The 27,499-nt window shown below is 33.9% G+C and overlaps 1 protein-coding gene across 1 annotated transcript; it reads left to right on the forward strand.

The window, feature by feature from the left end:
* Positions 1 to 907: 907 nt before the first annotated feature.
* On the forward strand, positions 908 to 27,247 carry LOC132103455 (phosphatidylserine synthase 1-like). The gene is made up of 13 exons (XM_059508579.1): positions 908 to 1,315; positions 4,236 to 4,327; positions 10,319 to 10,363; positions 10,511 to 10,635; positions 11,691 to 11,849; positions 13,309 to 13,460; positions 13,534 to 13,675; positions 15,866 to 15,978; positions 17,339 to 17,404; positions 20,852 to 20,951; positions 21,886 to 21,954; positions 24,534 to 24,597; positions 27,106 to 27,247. Exons 1-13 carry the CDS (start codon positions 1,137 to 1,139, stop codon positions 27,195 to 27,197), a joined length of 1,398 nt encoding a protein of 465 aa, XP_059364562.1. The 5' UTR covers positions 908 to 1,136; the 3' UTR covers positions 27,198 to 27,247.
* Positions 27,248 to 27,499: the final 252 nt, after the last annotated feature.

The following is a 27,499-nucleotide window of genomic DNA, read 5'->3' on the forward strand; positions in this document are numbered from 1 at the left end:
TTATATTTCACAGTAAGGATATGTAATATATATAACACATTTAATATATGTTTTCTGACTCCTAAAACACCTTTTAGATGTCTTGTGGTTCGTAGAGTCGTTTGCAACTTCAAATATATATCTAACTCTCAACACAATCAAACATAATCAGCTTAACATATGTGGACACTTCAGTCACACTTTGAATTAGATGCAGACCATTTATTTGTGAAGAAACACACTTATAAACACAACATTTAAGAAAAAGATGAGACATTTGCATAATCCTCTCATGCAACGGTGGATCTTTTTTTGTCATTGTTGTTAAATGTAATTTATTCATAATTATTTTGAATTATTATGAATCTATTCAGACTTGCACTCTATTCATTTGCTGCTTTTTTCTAAAAAATAATAATATCACTAGCTTTCTAATCTTTTGTATTCTATCTGTTTTCTTTTCATTTATTATACAATTAACAAAAGCAAAAAAGACCTCTAACACTAGCTTGCTGTATTCTTTTTCTATTCTATCTGTTTTCTTTTTATTTATTCTATTATTTAAAAAACCCTTGCTATGTGTACTGCGTTACTGTAACTGAGACTTGTTATAGCACTTGTATATCATTGCTCTTTTGTTGATTTTGATTGCTTCCATTGTCCTCATTTGTAAGTCACTTTGGATAAATGCGTCTGCTAAATGACTAAATGAAATGTAAATGTGATGTTTATAAAATATGCAAACCTATTTAAATTAATTTAAAGAATAAAAGCTTTTCCCTTTTTAAGTAAAACGCAATGCCACTGTTGTTGTAATGTAAATGCAATTAAACTCAACAGCGTGACCTTCAGCGCCTGAGAAACTCGAGTACACGTTTTGACCCTGTTGGCTTGCCATACCGGCTGCACGCAAACCAATGAGAATGCACGAGCTTTCTGTTTTCCCACCAAAGTGTGTGGCATCTTTCCGCTCCGTGCATGCATCTCCTTCCCTGAGCCGCTAATCGTGTGGTGCATGCATTCATTTAAGGCTGCACACATGCATGGCCGACATCCGGGTCGCATTCGTGCAGCAGACGCCAGAGAGGGCGAGATCCGCTCACATCACGGTAACGTTAAATCAAAGGTGAACGGGGCGGAGTAGAGGAAAGCCGAGCATGGCGTCCGCGTACGGCTCCAGGACTCTGAGTAAAGATGATGTGAACTACAGGATGCATTTCCGCATGATCAACGAGCAGCAGGTGGAGGACATCACCATCGACTTTTTCTACAAGCCGCACACCATCACCCTGCTCACGTGCACCGTGCTCAGCCTCATGTACTTCGCTTTCGCGCGGTGAGTGACGCACTAGTACGTAAATGTCTGTGGCACAGAGAGCACAACTGCTTGCGCGCGCGATTCTTTAAGTCGACAAACACTTGCTTCCAGCGGATGTTCCACGCGTTTAAAATGTAAAATCTTTCACTTCCGGGAAAACAAACAATAGTGCTGATGACGTCCGGGGCCGCTGTTGGCCAAATGTGTGCCCTAAGCAGGATTGTATTGTTGTGCCCCCCTTCCTCAAATATGATGATGAAAAAAACACCTACTATAGGGGTGAAAAAATAACTTTAATCAAATAAAAAACTAAATGAATAAATTACAAATTACAATTGTAGCTCTTGACATTTACCTATGGCTATAACTTTATTATGACTCTAATTTATTTTATAGTCTCAAGCATTCAGAAATAATGCAAAAGAAAATTAGCAGTTTTACTATGATAAAACCATGGTTTATTTTTGTAAGGGTTGTGATATGCATGTTTTCTGTTGAAGAAATTATAAAGGCTGTGTCATCTATAGCAAAAAGGTGGCCAAAAATGAAAGATTAAGTGAATATTAATTAAATGTTTGGTCAGTAGCCTAAACAAGGATTTGATTGTCCTGTAAGTGTAACAGCAGCAATTACATGGCATCTGGCTCCCTTTGCAGGCATTTGTAATAACGTACATGAATTGTTTATTTTGTATTTGCCTACATTATGTATTTTAACAGTTTTATTATTAACCAATCGTTAATAATAATCGTGTAGGGAGCGACGGCACTGATGACGTCACCGATTACTCTGGCAAATGCACCACTGATCTATATATATGTGACCCCTGGACCACAAAACCTTAAAGGTCCCATATTGGCAAAGTTAAAAATGTCCCGTTTTTGTTTTGTTTTGCTTTTTTTTTCACGATAACTGAGATCTAGGAGCTATTTAACTACCATATACATTTAAAAACACAGTAAAATGCACACAGCCTGCTTAAAGTAGCTGTGCTCTTTCACGGAAAGTTGTGACTTCCGTTAAAAAGTTGACATCAGAGCCACCACCCCGAGCTCCGCCCACCGTCCCAGTCTCCTTGTGTCAAACCCCCAGACAACTACGAGGTGGATCGCATTTAACGTGTATCGTAAATACAAACTCATCGTGTCTATGTAGCTCGTCACACGTCATGTTGAAGATCTATACACATTCCAGTTTCAGCAGGCAACTATTTTTACAGCTACATTATTGTTCCAGCCACACAAAAAAATCACAACAATGTATATACAATTACAAATTATTATATATAAATCGTCAGTTTGTTGTCTTGCGCATGAAACCAACACGGAAGTGACTAAAACTGTAATTCATCAACTGGCCACTAGAGGCTGGCTCCAAAAGGGAGTCAATCCCATAGACTGCCCATATTAAAATGCCCAACTCTACACCAGAAAAAACATTTTTACAGCATGGTACAAAACATTATTTTGTATATTGACTGTATAGCTAATTTTGCCCTTTGTGACAATTGTGATGAGGGTGAGCTTTTGGCTTCAAAATTGTTCTTCGGAAACCATAACATAACAACTAAACACAATACTTTATTGAACCTTGTTAATAAGTGTGCACTGCAAACACGTCATTTTTTGACGAACGTTTCTATCCAGTCCGCTCGTTTTAGCATGTTTAACCATAGCTGTCATCGGTTTGTTTCTCTGACAGTGGCAGAAGATATTTGATCAGATTTCTAATTTGAGGCTGTATTATGTCGATTCTGGCACCCGACATCACATCAAAATGATATTTTAAGCTCCTTATGTCGCTGGTTTGAGTGGGTCTCCTCCAGTTTCCCTGTTGTTGACCCTAGTTACCTGTGGTTGACCTGTGTGTACGTCACTCAGAAAACAACAGGCCAATCAGAAGAGAGACTCATGAATATTAATTAGACAGGATAAACTCGACCTGTTCTTAGCAGACCTCCTGAGAAAGGAGCTGTAAAAATATAATTAGATGTTTTTTGGTAATTATACCACAAATATGTATTCTTAAGGACATCAAAACCTAAAATAATACTACAGAAATAATCGTTGTGTTGCCTTCTTGAGCATCAGTAAATGCGGATCATCCAGGAAATAAAACACAGTATTGATATTCAAGGGTATGTAAACTTGTTGAGTGTTTATATAAGTCTCTGTTTTGTGAAATAGCTTATTCAAGACGGTACAAAAAAAATAAAAAACATGATTTTATTGATCCTTATTTTGAAAAAATTATGAACATTTTGCATATTCTTCAAGGGCTATGTAAACTTTCTGTACACAAACAAAATCTGTGCAATTTTAAAAACTGACTTTGCAATCTTTAATCAAAATTATAAGTTACTCTTTCTGCACTGTAAACGCTTGATGTTTAAATATATGAAATTCAACACTTTTTTTCTAAATGCACGTTAATGCATGAACGGTTCATATGGATCTTCAAGTGAAAACATCGGACTCCTCTAATGCAATGACAACACATCTCCAATAATCTGCTCTAACTCCGCCCCTTTCTTAAAATCCACTACAATCCACTCACACTATGGAAGAAAATATCTGTTGCAACTTTAGTCTCATTGCAACATTAGGTGTTTGTTTGGGTGAAAACAGAAGTGATCGTTCCCACGCTATCAGTTCCAGACTCTTTCAACAGCATTGTCACTTAAAGTAAAATGATTTATGTTTTCAGAATGCCAGGAAGATATTTTCCTAAAGTGTAGTTGCACACATTAATTGTTTTGTGTTCAGTTGATGCATATGAGTGCATCTGCATCTGCTGCTGCCTGTGTGTGTGTGTGTGTGTGTGTGTGTGTGTGTGTGTGTGTGTGAAGTGAATTGTGAAACTGTGGTGGAATAGAAAGAGGAAGATAGGCTGTGTGTTAGAGGGGTTTTCAGTGGGTGACCTCATGTTTCCGTTGCAGAGATGATGGAAACCCTGACAATAACCTGTGGGTGGGTCTCATCTTGGTCATCTCGTTCTTCCTGGTCATCAGTGTTCTTGCATTTCCCAACGGTAAGAGTCATGAAGTTGTGCTGAAGAGCTCTGTGTCCAACACGTTTGGCCTCAAGTGTTTTATAATCACGTGTTCGGCTTCATAATAGGACTGCAACAAACCATTACTTTGATAATCAATGAAAAAAACACATTTCTTTGGACCCTGTTACTGTTGGTATTTTGATAAAATATCTGTGCAAACTAGGGCTGAAACGATTCCTCGAGTAACTCGAGTTACTCGATTACAAAAAATGATAGAGGCAAATTCCTCTGCCTCGAAGCCTCTTTTAATTTATTTTAAATTTCACGTCAGGTTCTTTCGCAATGCTTTTTAATGTGACACAATGCGTTTACGTCTCCCACAAAGCAGAAGGAGACGCAAGCGCTGCGTCCGAAATCTCATACTGCAAGGAGTCAGCAGTGTTTTGATTAGAGCGCGCGGGCAAACGTAAAGAGAACGTCGTGGCTTGTGTCCATTGCAAGATAGAGCTGGCATACCACAACTAGGGCCCTATGATTTCAGCGATGCAGAAAACGTGGAGGGAATCGCGGAATCCAGTCATAAAAACGGAATTTACAGTTTAACGTGGAATGGCATGGGATTTGCCAAATTTTGAATGAATTAATCAAAAATAGGTCATTGCACTTACATCAAATCACGATATGGACTAATATCTGTAAATATTAAGCCGGAACAGTCTATTTAAATATGAATCCTGCATGTTCTGCGTGTCTCTGTTAATGAATGGAGCAGAAGTGCGAGTTCCTTTATCACACACACTGAAGCGCGCGTGCTAAATAAGGACGTGAACACATGAACAACATCTCCAGAACTGCTCTGACAGTCACTTCATGAGCATTTGACCTTGTCACATCACAAATACACATAACTGTAAAGGTACGTCAACCTGTCAAAATAAAAGTCAGTTTTTTAAGGTTTAATCACACAACATTTCTTTCATGTTATATTTTTAATAGTAAATCCCCTTTGTTTACCAAAAAGTTAAGTTTGCTTAATTTTTTATAATTAAAAGATAAATTAAATGAATGTTTTATGTGTTTAATGTTTAATGTGCATCTCAGAAAATGGTTTATTTTAAACCCCAACTGAATGGCACTTAAATTAACTTAATTCATCTGTCAACTTTATTGTCATTGTTCACAGTTCAAGTACAGACAGAGAAATAATGGGTAATAATTAAATGTTTATTTTTGATGTATGCATTGCATTTTGAAAAATGAAAAAATATTTTTTTTTCTAAAAAAGGAAACTTAGTTGTTCATTGTAAGAGACCCAGGAGTCTTATTTTATCTTGCATAATTAATATTGCACTTTAATTAAGCAAAAACACATTTTATCCGATTACTCGATTAATCGATGAAATTTTTGGTAGAATACTCGATTACTAAAATATTCGATAGCTACAGCCCTAGTGCAAACCAAACGATCAATTTTCATAATTTTTGTGATTTCATTAATTTATGTACTTAATTTTTGTTTTCTTTTTGCCACTCACTAATAGACAGAGGTGGGTAGAGTACCCAAAAACTGTACTCAAGTAAAAGTAAAAGTACTTCTAGAAATATTTACTCAAGTAAAAGTAAAAGTACTAGTCTGAATAGTTACTTGAGTAAGAGTAAAAGAGTATCGGATAAAAAATCTACTCAAGTAGTTAGTTACTAGTTACTTTGGGTCATATATACTGAGCCTATTTTTATTTAGATATATAGATAAAATGTATGTAATGTATGTGTGCGTGTATAAATGTATATATTTCATCAGCCTTTACTCCAATTTATGTAATTTATTATAAAACCCTGTCTGTTTACTTAAGTAACAGATATAGGTGTCATGCCATAACATATTTTTAATACGACTGACTTTATATTAAATGTGAATTTAACATTGAAAGTTAATGTGATATAAAAACTGCTACTAATCTTTCATTGTTCAGAAAGAGAGCAAATAACATTTACATTATTAAAGATAATTTTCACTGACAGTCTAGATTTCAATCACTCTCAGAAACTCCCATTAAAATCACTGAAACTGTTAACACTGTGAAATCAATATCTTAATTAAAGATTCGTACACACATCTGCACTTTGTTGTTCCTGCGAGAGAATTCGCCAGAAAGAGGTATTCAGTCAGTGAGCGAGTGAAGGAAGCACCGGCATTTTAGCGATGACTCATCTGAACGCCTCTGATTGGCCAATGCTTTAATAAGCCCCAAAGAATCATGTGTGATTGGTTATAATGCGCAGTGCTGTAAAAACACATCTATCTCTGGCTCAGCGCCAGCAAGCGATCACAGATCTGAATTTAGCAGCTGATGATATGACTTGCTGAACGTACTCGCACCGGTATGATTGTATTAAAATTAATAAAATCTTAATCGGCTATTTTTTGTCTTTTGGAAGCTGCATTCAACTTGACTCCCCTCTGTTATAAGCCACACACGTACAACAAACTAATGTCACAGTGGTATCGTGTACTGTAATCGAATGTAGCCCAAGTTATTACCTGTTAAACAGTAGACAGCACACGCGGTGTTCATCTAATAAGGATCTCCATCGCTAGCAAATAATAACCTTTGCAGATTTCAATTCAGTGCAGTTCCAGCCACGTTTTCAACGCTGCTGATGTTAAACGTTACAACTTTGAGTGAACCACTTCAGAGACACTCAGCGCGTGCGGCAGGGAACTGAACGAATCATGAATCAATTCACTCGTTTGCCAATTGGTTTGATCAAGCCTTTGAACAGAATTGACTCAAAAGAATGAATCATTCGCGAATGGGCATCGCTCATTGTCCAGAGAAAAGTAGACGGCGCGATTGGAATAAACTGAAGCATTTATAACATTTATTGCATTAAGATAAAGTAACGAGAGGAGCTTCGCCCACAGTAACGAAGTAAAAGTACAGATTTTTCCCAAAAAATTTACTCAAGTAAGAGTATAAAGTACCCATCTTTAAATATACTCCAAAAAGTATTCGTTACCCCAAAAAATTACTCAAGTAAATGTAACGAAGTAAATGTAACTCGTTACTACCCACCTCTGCTAATAGATATAACATTAGTTGGCTCAACACTGGAGAGCTGCTTTATAGCAGAAAATCAAACTGCAATTCTAAATGAAAGCGACACTGACACTGTTCCTTCATGATTAATCTTGTAAAGCTGCTTGCCTAAAACCAGTCGTTTGCATAAAGCACTAAATAAAACGTATAAAGCACTAAATAAATGCACTATATATAACGTATGAAGCACTAAATAAATGCACTATATATAACGTATGAAGCAGTATATAAAACGTATAAAGCACTAAATAAATGCACTATATATAACGTATGAAGCAGTATATAAAATGTATAAAGCACTAAATAAATGCACTATATAAAACGTATAAAGCACTAAATAAATGCACTATATATAACGTATGAAGCAGTATATAAAACGTATAAAGCACTAAATAAATGCACTATATATAATGTATGAAGCACTAAATAAATCCACTATATAAAATGTATAAAGCACTAAATAAATGCACTATATATAACGTATGAAGCACTAAATAAATGCACTATATAAAATGTATAAAGCACTAAATAAATGCACTATATAAAACGTATAAAGCACTAAATAAATGCACTATATATAACGTATGAAGCACTAAATAAATCCACTATATAAAATGTATAAAGCACTAAATAAATGCACTATATATAACGTATGAAGCACTAAATAAATGCACTATATAAAATGTATAAAGCACTAAATAAATGCACTATATATAACGTATGAAGCACTAAATAAATGCACTATATAAAATGTATAAAGCACTAAATAAATGCACTATATAAAACGTATAAAGCACTAAATAAATGCACTATATAAAATATATAAAATACTAAATAAATGCACTTTATAAACGTATATAGAAATAAATAAATGCACTAAATATAACGTATGAAGCAGTATATAAAACGTATAAAGCACTAAATAAATGCACTATATAAAATGTATAAAGCACTAAATAAATGCACTATATATAACGTATGAAGCAGTATATAAAACGTATAAAGCACTAAATAAATGCACTATATAAAATGTATAAAGCACTAAATAAATTCACTATATAAAATGTATAAAGCACTAAATAAATGCACTATATAAAACGTATAAAGCACTAAATAAATGCACTATATATAACGTATGAAGCAGTATATAAAATGTATAAAGCACTAAATAAATGCACTATATAAAATGTATAAAGCACTAAATAAATGCAATATATAAAACGTATGAAGCAGTATATAAAACGTATAAAGCACTAAATAAATGCACTATATATAACGTATGAAGCAGTATATAAAATGTATAAAGCACTAAATAAATGCACTATATAAAATGTATAAAGCACTAAATAAATGCACTATATAAAACGTATAAAGCACTAAATAAATGCACTATATATAACGTATGAAGCAGTATATAAAACGTATAAAGCACTAAATAAATGCACTATATAAAATGTATAAAGCACTAAATAAATGCACTATATATAACGTATGAAGCAGTATATAAAATGTATAAAGCACTAAATAAATGCACTATATAAAACGTATAAAGCACTAAATAAATGCACTATATATAACGTATGAAGCAGTATATAAAACGTATAAAGCACTAAATAAATGCACTATATAAAATGTATAAAGCACTAAATAAATGCACTATATATAACGTATGAAGCAGTATATAAAACGTATAAAGCACTAAATAAATGCACTATATAAAATGTATAAAGCACTAAATAAATGCACTATATAAAATGTATAAAGCACTAAATAAATGCACTATATAAAACGTATAAAGCACTAAATAAATGCACTATATATAACGTATGAAGCAGTATATAAAATGTATAAAGCACTAAATAAATGCACTATATAAAACGTATAAAGCACTAAATAAATGCACTATATATAACGTATGAAGCACTATATAAAATGTATAAAGCACTAAATAAATGCACTATATAAAACGTATAAAGCACTAAATAAATGCACTATATATAACGTATGAAGCAGTATATAAAACGTATAAAGCACTAAATAAATGCACTATATATAACGTATGAAGCAGTATATAAAACGTATAAAGCACTAAATAAATGCACTATATAAAATATATAAAGCACTAAATTAATGCACTATATAAAATATATAAAGCACCAAACAAATGCACTATATAAAACGTATAAAGCACTAAATAAATGCACTATATAAAATATATAAAGCACTAAATAAATGCACTATATAAAACGTATAAAGCACTAAATAAATGCACTATATAAAACGTATAAAGCACTAAATAAATGCACTATATAAAACGTATAAAGCACTAAATAAATGCACTATATAAAATATTTAAAGCACTAAATAAATGCACTATATAAAACGTATAAAGCACTAAATAAATGCACTATATAAAACGTATAAAGCACTAGATAAATGCACTATATAAAACGTATAAAGCACTAAAGAAATGCACTATATAAAACCTATAAAGCACTATATAAAATGCACTATATAAAACCTATAAAGCACTATATAAAATGTATAAAGCACTATATAAAACGTAAAGTGCCGAATCGCAGAGCTGGTGCAAACATATCCACATCTCTACGATCAGATGCTTTCAAAACTGCTGTTTTCTTTTTACTTCTAAATGAATAACGACAAGAGACTTTGCCGTGAGTATATCAGAGCCTTTGGACATGACAGCATTTGTACTTTGTAGCTTTGTAAACCTCCCCCACACTGTCGTGGTTTGGCCTTGTTTACGTTGTATTTTACTTGGTCGCATCAGTACAGTCTTGCACTACAGCGCCACACTGGTCAAACCGTGTTACTGCAGGCCCTTACATTACATCATATGAGACGATTCAAATATCTGTCAACATTTCCTATTGTCGTTCATAACCTCTCTGTCTCCTTTCAGGTCCTTTCACAAGACCCCATCCAGCGATATGGCGGATAGTGTTCGGTGAGTGGATCAGACGCTTGTTTTTGAAGCCTAATAATAAACATGAATAGATGAGGAAAGGGCAGAGCTGAGGTCGTATCTGAGCGGTTGGGTTAGTAGGTTGGTGTGTTTCCTCTTTCTGAAGGCTGTGTTTGTGTGGCCATGCAGGATTGAGCGTGCTGTACTTCCTCTTCCTGGTTTTCATCATCTTCCTGAACTGGGAGCAGGTCAAGTCTCTCATGTTCTGGCTGGATCCCAATCTGCGCTACGCCAAACGGGAAGCCGACATCATGGTCAGTGACGAACCAGTTCTGTTGTCAAAGGAATAGATCACGAATGCATAGTGTTCAAAAAATATTCACCAATCTGATTTTTAGATTTTATTAGTAAAACTAAAACCATACAATTCTGAGTTGACACAATAAACATGAACTGAAATACAATATTTTTTTAAAATGTAACTTTTTTCAACTACTTGCCAAGGAAACATTTTCATATTTTCTAAATTTAACTTGATATACTAAAATAACTAATATTTTAGATCTAAATAAATAAAAAAGACAAAATTATTTAAGCTTTAATTACATTAAAATGATTTGTCAATGCATTTTTAATTTAAAAAATATTTTATTAAATTAAAATTCAAAACAGACCGTCATTGTTAAAAATTAAGGTTTTTGAATTTAAATAATTAGTCGTTTTTTCATTCTAGCGTTGAAAATATAATAAAATATCTTTATAATTTAGTATTTAACAAAATAATAATGTAATAAAATACATGCTTTTTAAAATTTAATCAAACTATTTGATTTTTAAAATTGAATACAGAATCCAGTAAAATATGGAATGATTTTAGACTAAAATTGGACAAATTGAAAAAAAAAAAAAAAAGTTGGTTAAATGCTTTTTGATTTTTTTTTTTTTTTTTTATAAAAAATTTATCCAAAACAGTATCCAGAATAATACATTTAAGTTTAAATGTAAGTAATTAAAAAATTTTGAATTTTGGACGAATTGAGAACATAAAATGTTAACTTATTTGAATTCAGCTGGTTGCCAAGGCATCATTTCTGATCCTCATTTAATTTACTTGGATGTTTTAAAATGACAAACTGAAATAACAATTAATAAATACAATATTGAAATAATAAAAAAAGAAAAACATTTTAAGATTTTTTTTTCTTAAATTGAAAACTGAAAATATACAAATACTGTAAAAACTTTACTAGTATCTCAATAATACTAAAATAACACACACAATCTCACAGTCTCAAAGAGATGCATGTTGTTACACCCAGAATAGCAACTTGAGCGCGTGTTAAACCGTTACCGCGGTGATGATTGACAGGAGTATGCTGTGAACTGTCATGTGATCACCTGGGAGCGAATCCTCAGCCACTTCGACATCTTCGCCTTCAGTCACTTCTGGGGCTGGGGCATGAAAGCTCTGCTGATCCGCAGCTATGGCCTGTGCTGGACCATCAGCATCACCTGGGAGCTGACCGAGGTACAGAACTCACTCTCACAGAGATTCATAGAAGAATACATCATCATGTATACCAGGAAATAAAAGGAATTGTTACATTTCAAAATGATTACATTTAAAAAGATTAAACAAATTGTTTTCAACATTATTCATTCAATTAATCTGTAATACATTTGTATTAAAGCACAGAATACAGAAATAGTATACATAGAATTAATTGAAATAAAATAACTGTTAATGGAAATTAATATTAAAAGTTATAATTATTTTACTTCAACTAGTTGCCAAGGAAGCATTTCTCATTTTTATTTAGTTTAACTTAATGTACTAAAATAGAAATAAAACCTGAAACTGAACTGAAATTAAATACAATAATATAAAGAACAATATGGAGTTATTAAAAAACGACAAAAACGCAACAAAGTAATTACACCTTTGATCAAACCATTTATTTTTTAGATTGATTAAATATTAAAACCAACAGCACAGAATAAAAAAAAGCAAAAATATAAATAAAAAATAAAGCTCCTTTCATTTTCTAATTTTTATTAAGTTTAGCTTGCAGTACTAAAATTGCTAAAACTGAAATAAAAAATTTATAAAAACTATATAGACGCAATAAAAAAGGAATAAACGCAACAAAAAAATTAAATATTTAATTATATATATATATATATATATATATATATATATATATATATATATATATATATAAAATATTTTATAAAATGTATTTATATAAAACTATTTTTTTTCCAAATTAAATAAGAAATGAAAACCGACAACATATGGCGAGGGTGTATCAGTAATAAAGCAATTTTTTAAGGGTGAATTTAAAAAAAAACATTTATAAAATATTGTATTAAAATATTATAAAATATTAATTTAATACCAATTTTACAATGTAATATTTAATAAAAACATGCTTTTTAAAATTAAATCAAACAATTAGATTCTTTTTTAAATAATAGTTATATTAAAACCAACAACACAGAATCTCTTTAAAAAAAAAATATATATATATATATATAAATTTTTTTTTTTTTTTTTTTTAATAAATAAAGCACCTTTCATTGGGCCATACTATTGCTGAAATTTTAATAATGTTAAAATCGGAAATTTGGGATAAAATAACATTTTATCCTGTTCAGCAACTGGCTCCAAATAATTGCTCTCATTTTAGTTTTGGTTCAAAATCCAGTTTTGCAATCCCAGAATGCATTGTGAAATGCTCAGTAAATAACTAACAAATAACAAAACAAAAAAACACACATTTAAAAAGTAGGATTGAAGTCAGAGTTGGTCAATATTTCTCACTTCAGCCTTCATCGCAGATGTGTTTTGATATAGTAAGCCTGTCTCCAAATTGTTCAGAAAATTGTTCTAAAGTTATTAAAACTACTTAAGCTAACTTTTCTGAAAAACAGCTTGACTTTGTTGGTTCGAAACATGCTAATGGCCGAGCAATCTCTCCATGCAGCTGTTCTTCATGCATCTTCTTCCGAACTTCGCGGAGTGCTGGTGGGATCAGGTCATCCTGGATATCCTGCTGTGTAACGGAGGAGGGATCTGGCTGGGAATGACCGTCTGCTGCTTCCTGGAGATGCGCACGTATCACTGGGCCAGCATCAAGTAAGAAACCCCTCAAACACTGCCTTCTGAGAGCGTCTGCCAGAGACTGAACCAGTGTGTTTGTGCTGCACAGAGACATCCACAGCACCACGGGGAAGATCAAGCGTGCCGCTCTACAGTTCACGCCGGCCAGCTGGACATACGTGCGCTGGCTCGACCCCAAATCCTCCTTACAGAGAGTGATGGGAGTCTATCTGTTCATGATCATCTGGCAGGTCAGTCCTTCTCTAGCAGCCAATGAAACATGCATGAAATAACCCCATATAGCATGCATGAATCACCTCGTAGAAGATCTATACAGGTGGAGCTGGGGAAGGTGGAGGGTTTCTGAAGCTAGCTGCACTGCTACAGCAAGCTCTAGTCATGAATGTTGAGCTGCGAGCTCATTGGCTACCAATACAGGAGAGAACCAATCAGCTGTGCCATGTGATGATGATGTCATTAGCAGACCTATCGGACTGCTCCATCTAGAGTTTCATGCCAGAGCTCTGTATTTAAAGTTTTATTAGAGTTTACTAAATCTAGAAAAATTTAAACGGAGATCACGTAATTTTGGATTAAATTAATAATTGTATTTTATAGTGGGATTTTATTGATTTATAATGAGTGACCTATATGTAATTAATCAAATTATCGCTCTCAATTTAGTTTAGCATTTAGTTATGATAGTTTAGCAATACCAGAACACACCGTTAAAAAAACAGAAGAATAACTAAAGAAGCAGATAATAAATATTAATAATTTTCTAATTCATTTTGTCTTTCATCTTATTCTGTCTGAAATATTGATCAATATATTTAATTAAATACTAATTTATCTGTATTTCTAATTTCATCCTTTTTTTTTAGTCTTTCTCAAAATGAGATATTTTTATATTTATTGTCCCTAAATGACATGGTGAGAAATATTAATAATTTAATATTAATATTTTTTTTATTCTTTATTCTTTTTTTCTTTCATCTTTTTTTTTAGTCTGAAATATTGATCAATATATTTAATTAAATACTAATTTATCAGTATTTCTCATTTTGTCTTTCATCATTCTTTGAGTCTTTCTCCAAATTATATACTGAGAAGTATTGATAAATATATTTAATTATATTACAATTTATCGATAATTCTCGGTTAATCTTTCTTTTTTTTTTAGTCTTTCTCAAAATTATATTTTTTTTCTATTTATTTCCAAACTACATGCTGAAAAATATTGATAAATATAATCAAATACCAATTTATCTATATTTTTGCTTAATCTTTTAATTCTTTTAGTCTTTCTTAAGATTATATATTTATTTTATATCTTATTTTATGTCCAAACTACATGGTGTGAAATATTGATAAATATAATCAATAACAGTTTATAAATATTTTTCACTGTTTTTTCTACAAATTATAGTGTGATTTTAAATAAAATTAATTAGGTCTTTATTAGTCTTATTAGATTTTTTTTTATTGTCTGCATAAAGATAAGTAAAGTTTTCCTGAGAGACCGAAGCTCCGCCCCCAAGCCGTTTCCACGGCGATGAAATTCTGTATTGTGTAGAGGAGGCCGCACTCTTCTCTTCGCTCCCTACTGAGGGCCCTTTAAAGTGTAATTAAATGTCTTTGAGATGCGAATCGTAGGAGGAGTAGAGCCTTCATTTCCACTTCACAGACTCTGCTTTGGGTGTGCTGGGAATCTCAAATGCTTTTTTTCTGTTTGCCTTATTTTAAGTAGGTCAGGTTATAAAAACAGAACGACAGCATTTAATACTTGTATGATTTGCAAAATATGACCTTTTTATATTTGATTTTCTGAATCGCATTCGCAACTGCTTGATTGTTTACATGGTTGCAAAATGTGAACTATATTATGCAACTATTATTTATTTATTCGTTTATTTAACTAATGTGTATATGTTAGTTTAAATTAAAATCAGTTTGAATAATTTCAAAAACATTTTTTGTTACTTGAAATTAAAATAATTGTTAACTTCTGTTGAAATATAAAAAACGTTTATTTATTTTTTTCAGATGGTACGTTAAAGCAACAATTGCCTTTTTTGACTTTGATGTACTAAAAAAACTCAAATTGGAATAAAAATATAAAAACATATTTGGAAAAACTAATAAAAATGGAAAACAAAAACAACTAAAGTACTAAAACTTTAACTAAAAATTGTCTTGAAAGGAGAAAAAATAAGATCTAATTTAGAATGTTGACATTAATAGTTTTTAAATGATACTAAAGTAACACTGGTTGAAATTGTAATAAATGATTTAAATTGTTACAGTTTTTTTAAGTTAAGTTTAATCAAAGCATTAAAACAGAATATTAACAGATGAATTCCTTTCTGCGTAAAACTTGATCAGATCTCTGTTTTGTCCCTTTGGCTTTGCTTGATTGGTTTATTGTTGTCTGACTCAAGCTGACGGAGCTGAACACCTTCTTCCTGAAGCACATCTTTGTGTTCCCAGCATGCCACGCTCTCAGCTGGTGTCGGATTCTGTTCATTGGGATCATCACGGCTCCTACAGTACGGTACGTGATGTGCTTTAGAGGAAAACAGGCAAAAATTTTAGATGGAACTTGATTTTTATTCACTGGAAATGATAAAAATTGCAAAAAAAATGAAATTTGAAAATGAAAATTTTATATAAAAACAGAAAAATAAAAATGTAATGCCCACAAAAGAATGCAATTAAAATTGATTAAAAAAACTATTTAAAAATGAATAAAATTAAAATGATACTAATATAAAAACAATCAAATAAAAACAATGCCTGCACACCTGAATAATTAATTAAATCAGAATGTAAAATTAAATTGGATTAAAAATGTAACATAAAAATGGTTAAAATTAAAATAAATAATATTAATGTGAAAACAATCCAATAAAAATGTAAGCGGAGTAATTTTTATATGAAAACACACCTTGACATAAAATCATAAAAAAGTGAAATTAAAATGGATTAAAAACGTAATGTAAAATTAACAACAAATTAAAATAAATGATATTAATATAAAAACAATTCAAAAAAGAATCTAATGCCTGCACAAATTAAACATTAATTAAATCATAAAAATCTAGAATTAAAATTGATAAGTAAATTGATAAAATTGAAATAAATAAGTGAAAAAACAATTACATTTAAATGTAATCAGAATAATTTATAGTTGCGTTGGAAAGTACAATATAAACTAGGAAAAATGTATTAAAAAATGTGTATATATATATATGTAATGAATTAAACCTTAGTATTCATCCGGAAGAGGGAGGCGGGAACCGGCGGACAATCATATGAAACTTTAATAATCACAAATAAACACAAAACAGCGCATCAGCCCCTCACAGACGACTGATGTGCTCAAAATAAAACCAGAACCTAAACTAAAAGCCCAGGCCTGGTCCTCTCTCGTCCTTCACTGTCATCGCTCCAGTTTTATATCCTTCCATCTCCTACGTGGGACTCGAGACCGGCGGTGGGCCGCAGGTGCCACTGATTTCCCAATCACTGCCGGCCTCACTCGTGTTCCCACGTCCCTCGGCCCCGCCCCACTCGCCACAATATATATATATATATATATATAGAGAGAGAGAGAGAGAGAGAGAGATTGTAATCATATATAAATAAAATATAATAATATTAATAACAAAAAATTTAGATATTTTTGTGGTGATGTAAATTTGAGCAGTGTGCAGGATTTATATGCATTTTTTTTAAATGTCAAAATAAAACATATTCTTTGTTTACTTGTATGTCATGTGAGCATTAAATAATATCAGAGAAATTAAACGTGTTAAATTATTGAAATGTTTGGGGGTCTCTTGGGGTCTTTATTTTTCTAAATGTGAAATAAGATGTGTTGGAGGATGATTGATGAGCGTGTTCCTCTGCAGGCAGTATTACGCCTATCTGACGGATACACAGTGCAAACGGGTCGGGACTCAGTGCTGGGTGTTCGGGTGAGTCTACAGCAGCTGAAGTCACAGAGAAGGGTAATCTGGAGCGTGTTTCCAGTCATGCATGTGTTTGAGGTCATGCATGTGCTGCCGCAGGTCAAACGCTGAACCACAAACCCTCATGAACGCTGGTGATTCCCTGCTGCGCGCCGCTGGGCTTCACTGCTGGATGGTCATTCGCTTCATCTCAGATATGACCTAGATGTAGTGCAGAGCGAGTTATCTCGTGCCAGACATCTAGGTTAAATCATCTAGACTTTACCTAACATCCTCTGGCTCTATGTTGCACAATTAACCTCCACTAGAACACAAAGCTGCACGATGTGTAGAAGTAGAAATCGATATTGTTAAATGCGATTGTCAAATCACACTGTCTGTGATTTAATTACTTAATTTAATTTAATTAATTATGTGTGTGTGTGTCAAAATAAAACACTTTTTAGTTTACCTGCATGTCATTTGACCATTGACCAAAATCAGACAAATGTAAACATGCAAATGTGTTGTTAAATATATCAAAATATTAACTTAACCCTTGTGGATTGTTCAAATTCACTACCCTTTCGGGATGTTCGTAGATGAAAACATACGCTCAATTAAACTGTTCATTTAAAATGTTCAAACTGCTCAATTAAATTTTTTTTTTCTTTTTTTTTTTTTTTTTGCATAAATCTGTTAATCAACTTCAGTCTTGATCAAAACTACCAAATGTTTTTAAAAAAATCCAAGATTTTAACTCTTTAATTGCCAAGTTCATAAATGATGTCACTGATTTGGGGGGGAAAAACACACAAAATAACTTATTTTCAATTTAAAAGTAATTGTGGCTGGAATTTTTTTTACTTTTTATCACAGTCTTGGGCATGTCAAAGATTAGTAGCAACATTGGCTTTGATGCATTTTTAGTTTTTGTGCAGCATTAGATTTAATTTTTTTCTCCCTAATTTGTTGTTGGTGGCTGTTTTTGCCCCATTGACTTCCATTATAGCGACATTTTTTGATTGCAAAGCCATGACACCATATAATCATATAATCAATCAAGGCCTGTGCAAAAAAAGGCTTAGTTTCTGACTTGTATGTGAAGCTATAACAGCATATTATATTGAGTGTGTATGTGTGTGTGTGTGTGTGTGAGAAAGAGAGAGAGAGTGTGTGTGAGAGAGACCTTTGCGCACTTACCTTGATGTATTTCAGAAAATCACAATGTACACCTCAGCTCTCAGAACTACATGGAGTAAACAAAAGTGTATTTATACACCTGCTGTCTTTTAATGGAGGTGAAAGTATTCAGTTGCTAAGAGATGACGTAAGAAGCGCTGTTTCCGGGTCCAGGCCTCAACTTGCTTCACTTGAGAATATGACCTCAGCAGCCGTTTATGAGCACTATTTTATTCATATTGATAATTTAAGCTAAATGCTTTCAAGCTTACGATATACACTACAGTCTCCGTGCTCACAGTGTCCCAAACACAAATAATTTTTATATTTTTTTTTTATATTTATATTTTCATTGTCTGGCTATCTGGGACGGTATGGAGTTAAAGGTTAATGTTATAACTTTTTCACTAGTATTCTATCACAGTTTATATTAGCACCTTTTGTTGTTTTCTCGTGGCAACTGATAGAGCGTTTGGACACGGAAACGCTGCTACGTGACGTCAGACTTAACAAGCGAATAGACTAAACAAAAGCAAAGTACGTGGATTTAAACACTTGCATGCCATCGTGCTGGATATTTAATGGTGAGAAGAGCAGCAAGCAACACGAGAAAGGGCTTGACTTGTACCAAAGTTTTAGAAATGATTATGTAGCGTGACCCCTCCAGCGAGCTGGAGCTTATTTGAAGTTGGTATTGCATTTTGGTTCATAATACATTATGTTCATAAATTTGATGCAAAGTAGATTTTTTTACAGGATTTTAAGGTTTTAAACTGGCTTTACCATCAAGAAAAGACGAGAATTTCACATATAAGCCACCTGTGCTTTTCACCATCAAAAGGCAGCAGGTGCATAAACACACTTCTTTTTTTATTGTTTACTCCATGTAGTTCTGAGAGCATGAGGTGCATATTTGGATTTTTTCAGATACTGTACATCAAGGTAAGTGCACAAAGGTCTCTCTCGCACCCCCTCTTTCTCTCTCTCTCTCTCTCTCTCACACACACACACACACACTATAATTTGCTGTAATACTCCATATAACTCCATATACAAGCCAGAAACTAAGGGTTAATGGTCCCACCTAGTGATCAACTGTAAAAATATTTTTTTTTACCTCTTCCCAAAAGGGAAAACCACAAACAATCAACAATGCATGATTATATGGTGTCATGGCTTTGCAATCAAAAAATTTCATTATAATGGAAGTCAATGGGGCAAAAACAATGGGGAGAAAGAATTTAAATCTAATGCTGCACAAAAACTAACAATGCATCAAAGCCAATCTTGTTACTAATCTTTGACATGCCCAAGACTGTGATAAAAAGCAAAAAAATATCCAGTCCACATCACCTTTTATATTGAAAATATGTAATTTTGTGTGTTTTTTCCAAAATTAGTGACATCATTTATGAACTTGGTAATTAAAGAGTTAAAATCTTGGAATTTTTTTTTTACATTTGGTAGTTTTGATCAGGACTGAGGTTGATTTAATAGATTTATGCAAAAAAAAATTGAAAAAAATATTTATCTGATACATTTTTACAGCACTTTAATTTAGTGGATGTTTTCATCCCGAACATCCCGAAAGGGTAGTGAATTTGCCCACAGTGTACCGTTGAGTTTTTGAAAAATTTCAAAGCATTTTCCCAAAATATGGGTCAAAATAAGATTTGTCACCAAAAATCATTCCATTAGCTCAAACACAGAGAAAGTTGTGGCCAAAATAAGACTCAACTTTATCCCCTAGTGGACGAAAACGTCCCCAACAACGCATAAGGCTTAAGATCATCTAGACTTCATTTAACTTTCTTTGGCTTTAAGTTGCACAATTAATGTTCAGTAGAAAGGGTTGCGCAATATATTGGAATTAAATTGATATTGCATAGTGCGATTGTCAAATCACACAGTCACAAAATAAAAGCTTGATGGTTTAGAGTTTGAAAATGAAGAAATTAAGTATTTTTTACAGTAAATGATTTTGTTTATTTTACAATATTCTAATTTATTTAGTTTAATTTGCTTAATATTTTTGTTTAATAATAATCACGATAAAATCATGGTGATTATTATCTTATAGTATTTTATTATGTTATAGGCCTATGAAGCCCTGAAAGATTTCATCTTAAGAAAAAATTATAAATAAAAATCAGAGTAGAAAGTATTTTTTCAGCCTTTTTTAAATGACTTATTCTAAAGCTATTCAAGTCATCTGGTGAAATTTCATTAAAAAACTAAATATCGTCACTGTCATTGTTTTCCAAAACGAACTCTCTGTTTTCCTTCCTGAAGGGCGATCGCTTTCCTGGAGGCACTGGCCTGCGTTAAATTTGGACAGGACTTGTTTTCTAAGACGCAGGTTCTCTATGTGGTTTTGTGGCTCGTGTGTTTGGTGAGTTCCTGTTGTTTTTCTTCACTTTCAGTTAATCGAAATACAGTTTCGATTTCGGCCTTTATCCACCATAAAAGCCCAATTTCACATGCAAATCAGTCAAATCATAATGTGACTTTTGCAAAATGGGACGCAAATGCTTGATTTATTAAAGTTGATTAGATTCCAGGAGGATTTCCATGCGTGTGCTCAAAAAAACGCACAAGTAAAGTCAACCTTTAGCTTAAGGTGTACCTAAATGGTCAAAATGTGGCACTTGGTGATTATTATTCACATAAACCCTTGTCATTAAGTAATAAGTGAAAGTGAAAAAGTGAAAATGACGTGACATTCAGCCAAGTATGGTGACCCATACTCAGAATTTGTGCTCTGCATTTAACCCATCCGAAGTGCACACACACAGAGCAGTGAACACACACACACACTGTGAACACACACCCGGAGCAGTGGGCAGCCATTTATGCTGCGGCGCCCGGGGAGCAGTTGGGGGTTCGATGCCTTGCTCAAGGGCACCTAAGTCGTGGTATTGAAGGTGGAGAGAGCACTGTACATGCACTCCCCCCCACCCACAATTCCTGCCGGCCCGAGACTCGAACTCACAACCCTTCGATTGGGAGTCCGACTCTCTAACCATTAGGCCAAGACTTCCCCACGTAAACAGTCGTAAACACGTAAACAGTCGAGAATGAAAATACGTGTGCAACAGTAAGTTGGATCCGTGCAGCTCTTAAAGTGACAGCAGCCGGATATTTGTGTGCTTCATATTAATCAAATAATAAAAGAAAAAAAACTGCTCTCGACTGAAGGACTTTTGTAGCTTTAATAAGAAATAAAATAAGTAGCACTCATTCAGCACTACAGAGCTTTTCTTGGGAGGATATTGTTACTAAATAGTTGTTTTTTTGTGGAGCTGATGGTGTCTTTGTCTCTGAAGGCTTTCATCACGTTCCTGTGTCTGTATGGGATGGTGTGGTACGCAGAGAACTACGGGCCCCAAGAGAAGGTACGTCATCATTTACTCAATCACTCTTCCTGATCCGTTCTTTTCGTCAGCCATTTTTTAACTAGTCTTTTGGTGCGTTCACACTAGGGCTGCATGATATTGGGAAAAAATTACATTGCGATATTTTATTTTTCTGCGATATATATTGCGATATGAAATCAATTAAAAATTTTTCTTACAAACAAAAATGGGGTGAGCACACGTACACTCTCATTTTAAATGATTTAAACATTGACACCATCGTGTCATTTGATTAATATGTGCGAGGGAGAGAGAGCAAGATTCGTGTTGTTTGTTCGTGATAGATTTCTCTATCTCTCTCTCGCTTTCTCTCTCTCTCTCTCGCTTCTCTCTCTCTCTCTCTCTCTCTCTCTCTCTCTCTCTCTCTCTCTCTCTCGCGCGCTCTCTCTCTCTCTCTCTCTCTCTCTCGCGCTCTCTCTCTCTCTCTCTCTCTCTCTCTCGCGCGCTCTCTCGCGCGCTCTCTCTCTCTCTCTCTCGCGCGCTCTCTCGCGCGCTCTCTCTCTCTCTCTGCGCGCGCTCTCTCTCTCTCTCTCTCTCTCTCTCGCGCTCTCTCTCTCTCTCTCTCTCTCGCGCTCTCTCTCTCGCGCTCTCTCTCTCTCTCTCTCTCTCTCTCTCTCTCTCTCTCTCTCTCTCTCTCTCTCTCTCTCTCTCTCTCTCTCTCTCTCTCTCTCTCTCTCTCTCTCTCTCTCTCTCTCTCTCTCTCTCGCGCGCGCTCTCTCTGGCCCATAAAGTTAATGAATAACGGATCAACTACGACAGGCTACATCGCACATCCTGCGATGTGACTATCGTGGATTCGTACATCACGATATCGATGCTTAAACGACACATTGTGCAGCCCTAGTTCACACAATACGCGAATGAAGCTTTAAACGTTGTCAGTGCAAAGACGTGAAAAGACATCCTGCAGCACGATTCACATGAATGAGGCGATGTGAATGACGCGATTTGCGTGAATGAGGCGGTGTTTGACGCGATTCGCGTGAACGAGGCGGTGTGAATGACGCGATTCGCATGAACGAGGCGGTGTGAATGACGAGATTCGTGTGAATGAAGTGGTATGAATGACGCGATTCGCGTGAATGAGGTGGTGTGAATGACGCGATTTGCGTGAATGATGCGGTGTGAATGACGCGATTCGTGTGAATGAGGCGGTGTGAATGACGAGATTCGCGTGAATGAGGCGGTGTGAATGACGCGATTCGCGTGAATGAGGCGGTGTGAATGACGTGATTCGCGTGAATGAGGGGGTGTGAATGACCCGATTCGCGTGAATGAAGCGGTGTGAATGACGCGATTTGCGTGAATGATGCGGTGTGAATGACGCGATTCGTGTGAATGACGATATTCGCGTGAATGACGATATTCGCGTGAATGAGGCGGTGTGAATGACGATATTCGCGTGAATGAGGCAGTGTGAATGACGCGATTCGCGTGAATGAGGCGGTGTGAATGACCCGATTCGCGTGAATTAAGCGGTGTGAATGACGCGATTCGCGTAAATGAGGTGGTGTGAATGACGCGATTAACGTGAATGAGGCGGTGTGAATGACCCGATTCGCGTGAATGAGTCGGTGTGAATGACGCGATTCGCGTGAATGAGGCGGTGTGAATGACGCGATTCGTGTGAATGAGGCAGTGTGATTGACGCGATTCGCGTGAATGAGGCGGTGTGAATGACCCGATTCGCGTGAATGTGAATTTAGTTACGAGGAGTGTCCGTGGGTGTCTGAATTGTGCTGGAGGCTGGTCGCTTCTTTCCATCCACAGAGTCCATTTGAAAACACTATTGCCGCTGCTTACTATAATGGCTGGCTCGCGTACGGTTGTAAGCCCATGATTAGCATTTTACTAGTATGATTAGCATGTTACTAGCCTGTTTCTAGCATGATTAGGATTTTACTAGCATGTTGTTAGCATGATTAACAAGTTACTAGCATGCTTCTAGCATGATTAGCATGTTACTAGCCTGTTTCTAGCATGATTAGGATTTTACTAGCATGTTGTTAGCATGATTAACAAGTTACTAGCATGCTTCTAGCATGATTAGCATGTTACTAGCATGTTGTTAACATGATTAGCAAGTAGCATGTTGCTAGCATGTTTCTTACATGCATTAATAGTAGATCAGTAAGGTGGCTTTCTCAAGTTTAAAAATTGTTGTCATTTCAGAAATGTATTTTCTACATTGCATTAGAAGTATTGCACTTTCACCAATAAACACAAATCAGAATATAATGTCATATCAGTAGAACTTATTTTACCTCCTCTAGCTTATCCATTTATTATAGGCTATTTATTATATAAATTAATATCAAAGACTTGCATATACTTTCTGTCTACATTATGAAAACTGAACACAAAATAGAAAATAACAGTAATTCCAGTAGTTCTAAATTGCAATGAAATTTCTCTATTAAAACAACTGCATTTATTCAGAACCCGAGACCCTGGTTATCATAGTTGAAACTGAAAATATAAAAATGATGTTTACAGTATCCTCACAGTGTTTGAGTCTGTCTAAGGGGTTTTGATATTGTGATATTGTGACTCTCTAGAGCTTCTCGGAGTTTGAGCACAGTATTTACATGGAGCCGGGCGATGCTGTGTCTGAATGCAGAGGTAAAGAAACATCACGGTTTGGTTATTAATGGTTCATTATGGGGATGAATCTAAGCTGTAGTGTTCTGACCTCTTGTGGTGATCTAGCAGAAGACAGACAGAAGCTAGTTCTAATACTCGACTGCTGTTTACTGCACACTGTATGCAGTGTATATCGCATTCCATTTTATTATTTTTTTTTAATGTATAAAATGTGCATAAGTCACATTGGAAATGGAAGATCAAGGTCGCCCAGGTAGTGTTTATTATGTTTTTTTGTTTTTTTTTTCATTTTATTAGATTTTTTTTATATTTTTTTATTTTCATTTTAAAGGTTTAGTGATTTTGTAGTTGTTTTTTGGCATTTTATTATATATATATAATATATATTAGGGGTGTAACGATTCACTCGTTTTCTCGATGCATCGATTACAAACCCTGTCGATTCATATGCATCGATCTTGAAACATGATGTTTGAATCGTGAATCGCCGATCTTGGACAGTAATCGATTCAAAATGCTAAGAATCGAATGAATCGCGATTTCTATAGTCACAGGATTGCGCTCGCGCTCCGTTCGTCTCTGACGCAACTGACGTGTGATCTATAGGACTCGTGGCCAGTAATGCTAACGTGAAGTAGTTTTACTTTTCTGTAGTTTGTCAATGGCTCTCTGCATCTTACCGACGGAGTTACCGGAGCCGTCGACAGCTGTATTTATTGCATGACGGAGCAGAAATGTAAGTGTCTAAATCATACGCACAGATCCATTGAATGATAAATGTGTTTAAACAATGCAGATGAACCGAATATACGAAGGAAACTTTTAAAATTAACCACAGCATTAACAACGACCTTGAAATAAAAGCGCGAGATTTATCTGATATGCATGAAAGTAGCGTTTGTTTCATTAGCAAACGTTTTCTCTCAGAATCATTCGCTGATGGAGAGGAAAAGTTAAATAGAGATGAAGACGTTTTCACACTGAAAGAGAAGCGATCTCGCTCTCATAGACGTGCCAGGCTATATCTGCAGCTAAACTGAATAAAAGCAGAATGAACTGATGAAACCCACAAACAATTTATGAATGACACAGTGCTAATTGACATTTATTACAGTACAGAAACTATAAAGTATATTTTCTACCTTATTCTGTGCAGAAAATTTAAATAATTGCTAATTAAATGTAGCCTAGTATATAAAACAATCATAAAATTGCCATTAGGAAAAAAATATATATTACAAATGATTGATTATTGTCCAGCAGTGTATTTGATTTATTACAGCTAATTAAAAGTAATTAAAAAAGAAGATAATTCCTTGTAAAAAAACAAAAAATAATAATAATTATAATTATTATTATTATTATTATATAATGATTGTATTTGACATTTCTGTCACTTCTGAAATTATGGCTACGCCCCTGGTGTGTCAAAATGTTAGCTTATACATAATACTCTTTAAGCTCTTTTTTAAAAACTTGGCTTACATACATTTTTACGTATGCCATGTCGCATCATTAAACTAGCATTTAACAATGGACAAAAGGTTTTTGTTTTTTTTCTAACCTATGGTTCTCTAACCATAAATGCTACTGTAATTTGCCCCCTGACTAAGCATTTAAAGAATTTAGTAGAAGCATTTAAATAATCCCGTGAATGCACTTAAAGAATGCAGAATCGAATCGTTATAATCGAATCGAATCGAATTTAATTGTGAATCGAATCGAATCGAATTGAATCGTTCTAAATTTGCAAAAATCGTTATTGAATCGAATCGAAAACCTATGAATCGTAATCGAATCGAATCGCTGCCTTGCCAAAGATTCACAGCCCTAATATATATATATATATATATATATATATATAAATATATATATATATATATATATATATATATATATATATATATATACATATATATATACATATATATAATCATATATATATGATTTTTTTATATCTTTTTATTTAAATTTGACAATTAAAATGTAAATTTTTATTAGATATAATTTTTTTTCATATTTTCCATTTTTCAGTTTAATTTGACAGTTTTAGCAATTTTATTGTTTTTTTGTCTTTTTTTTTTTAAATTGTAAATATTTTGAATAAGTTTTGCATTTTATTTTCATTTTAAAGGTTTATTAATTTAGTTTTTTGTCATTTTTTTATTAAAAAAATAATAATTTGAATTCATTTTTAATTTAATATGTTCATTTTAATTTTAGTTAAAGATTTAGTAGTTTATTTATTAATGCAAAAAATTGTCTTAATTTATTTCAGTTAATATATATTATAATTCTTTTTTTTTTAATGGTTTTTGTTATAGTTAACGATAATAGCCCTGGTATTCAATGCATAAACCATGCACAATACACACAGTATCCTGCAGAAACTCTAAACTGTCGTTATACAATCAGTAGCATGTCCAGTCATTTTACCCTATAGATATTTATTAGCATGCATGAATTATGCAACTTAAACATATGCACCAGTATTTTCTATCACATTGTAATGTATTTGTGCCGTAGGGGAGTTTGAGACGGACAGCACAACTTCCTCTTACACCAGGAAACGGAGGGACTCTGTAAATAACTCCAGCATCAACGGTGTGGAGAAATAAACCTGACTTTGACACTTCTGCACACGTGTGGCTCCTGTGAACGGACAGAGCTTCAGAAGACTGAGATTATGAAGGGTGAGACTGGCTCAGGTTTGGTGAGCGACCCTCAAAAAGGCAACACTGTGTTTAGTTAGTCGACTGACTTGACTTGTTAACTACAGAGACTGGTTAACCCGGTTAGATCCCAAGCGGTGCTGTGTGTCATGCTGTTTTCAGTCGCATGCCAGACTCGTAACTGTGCTCTAATTTATGTCACCAATGTTTTCAACGATGTATTTTACTGTATGCTGACGATTTCAGAT

The sequence above is a fragment of the Carassius carassius genome, chromosome 24, assembly GCF_963082965.1.
Source record: "Carassius carassius chromosome 24, fCarCar2.1, whole genome shotgun sequence".
NCBI lineage: Eukaryota > Metazoa > Chordata > Actinopteri > Cypriniformes > Cyprinidae > Carassius > Carassius carassius.

What these genes read in the sequence shown, in the direction of transcription:
- LOC132103455 (XM_059508579.1), top strand. Translation starts at nt 1,137, where the DNA reads ATGGCGTCCGCGTACGGCTCCAGGACTCTGAGTAAAGATGATGTGAAC. An exon ending in TATCACTGGGCCAGCATCAA is followed by an intron (nt 13,461 to 13,533) that starts GTAAGAAACCCC and finishes TGTGCTGCACAG; the next exon opens with AGACATCCACAGCACCACGG. An exon ending in TGTTCATGATCATCTGGCAG is followed by an intron (nt 13,676 to 15,865) that starts GTCAGTCCTTCT and finishes GTCTGACTCAAG; the next exon opens with CTGACGGAGCTGAACACCTT.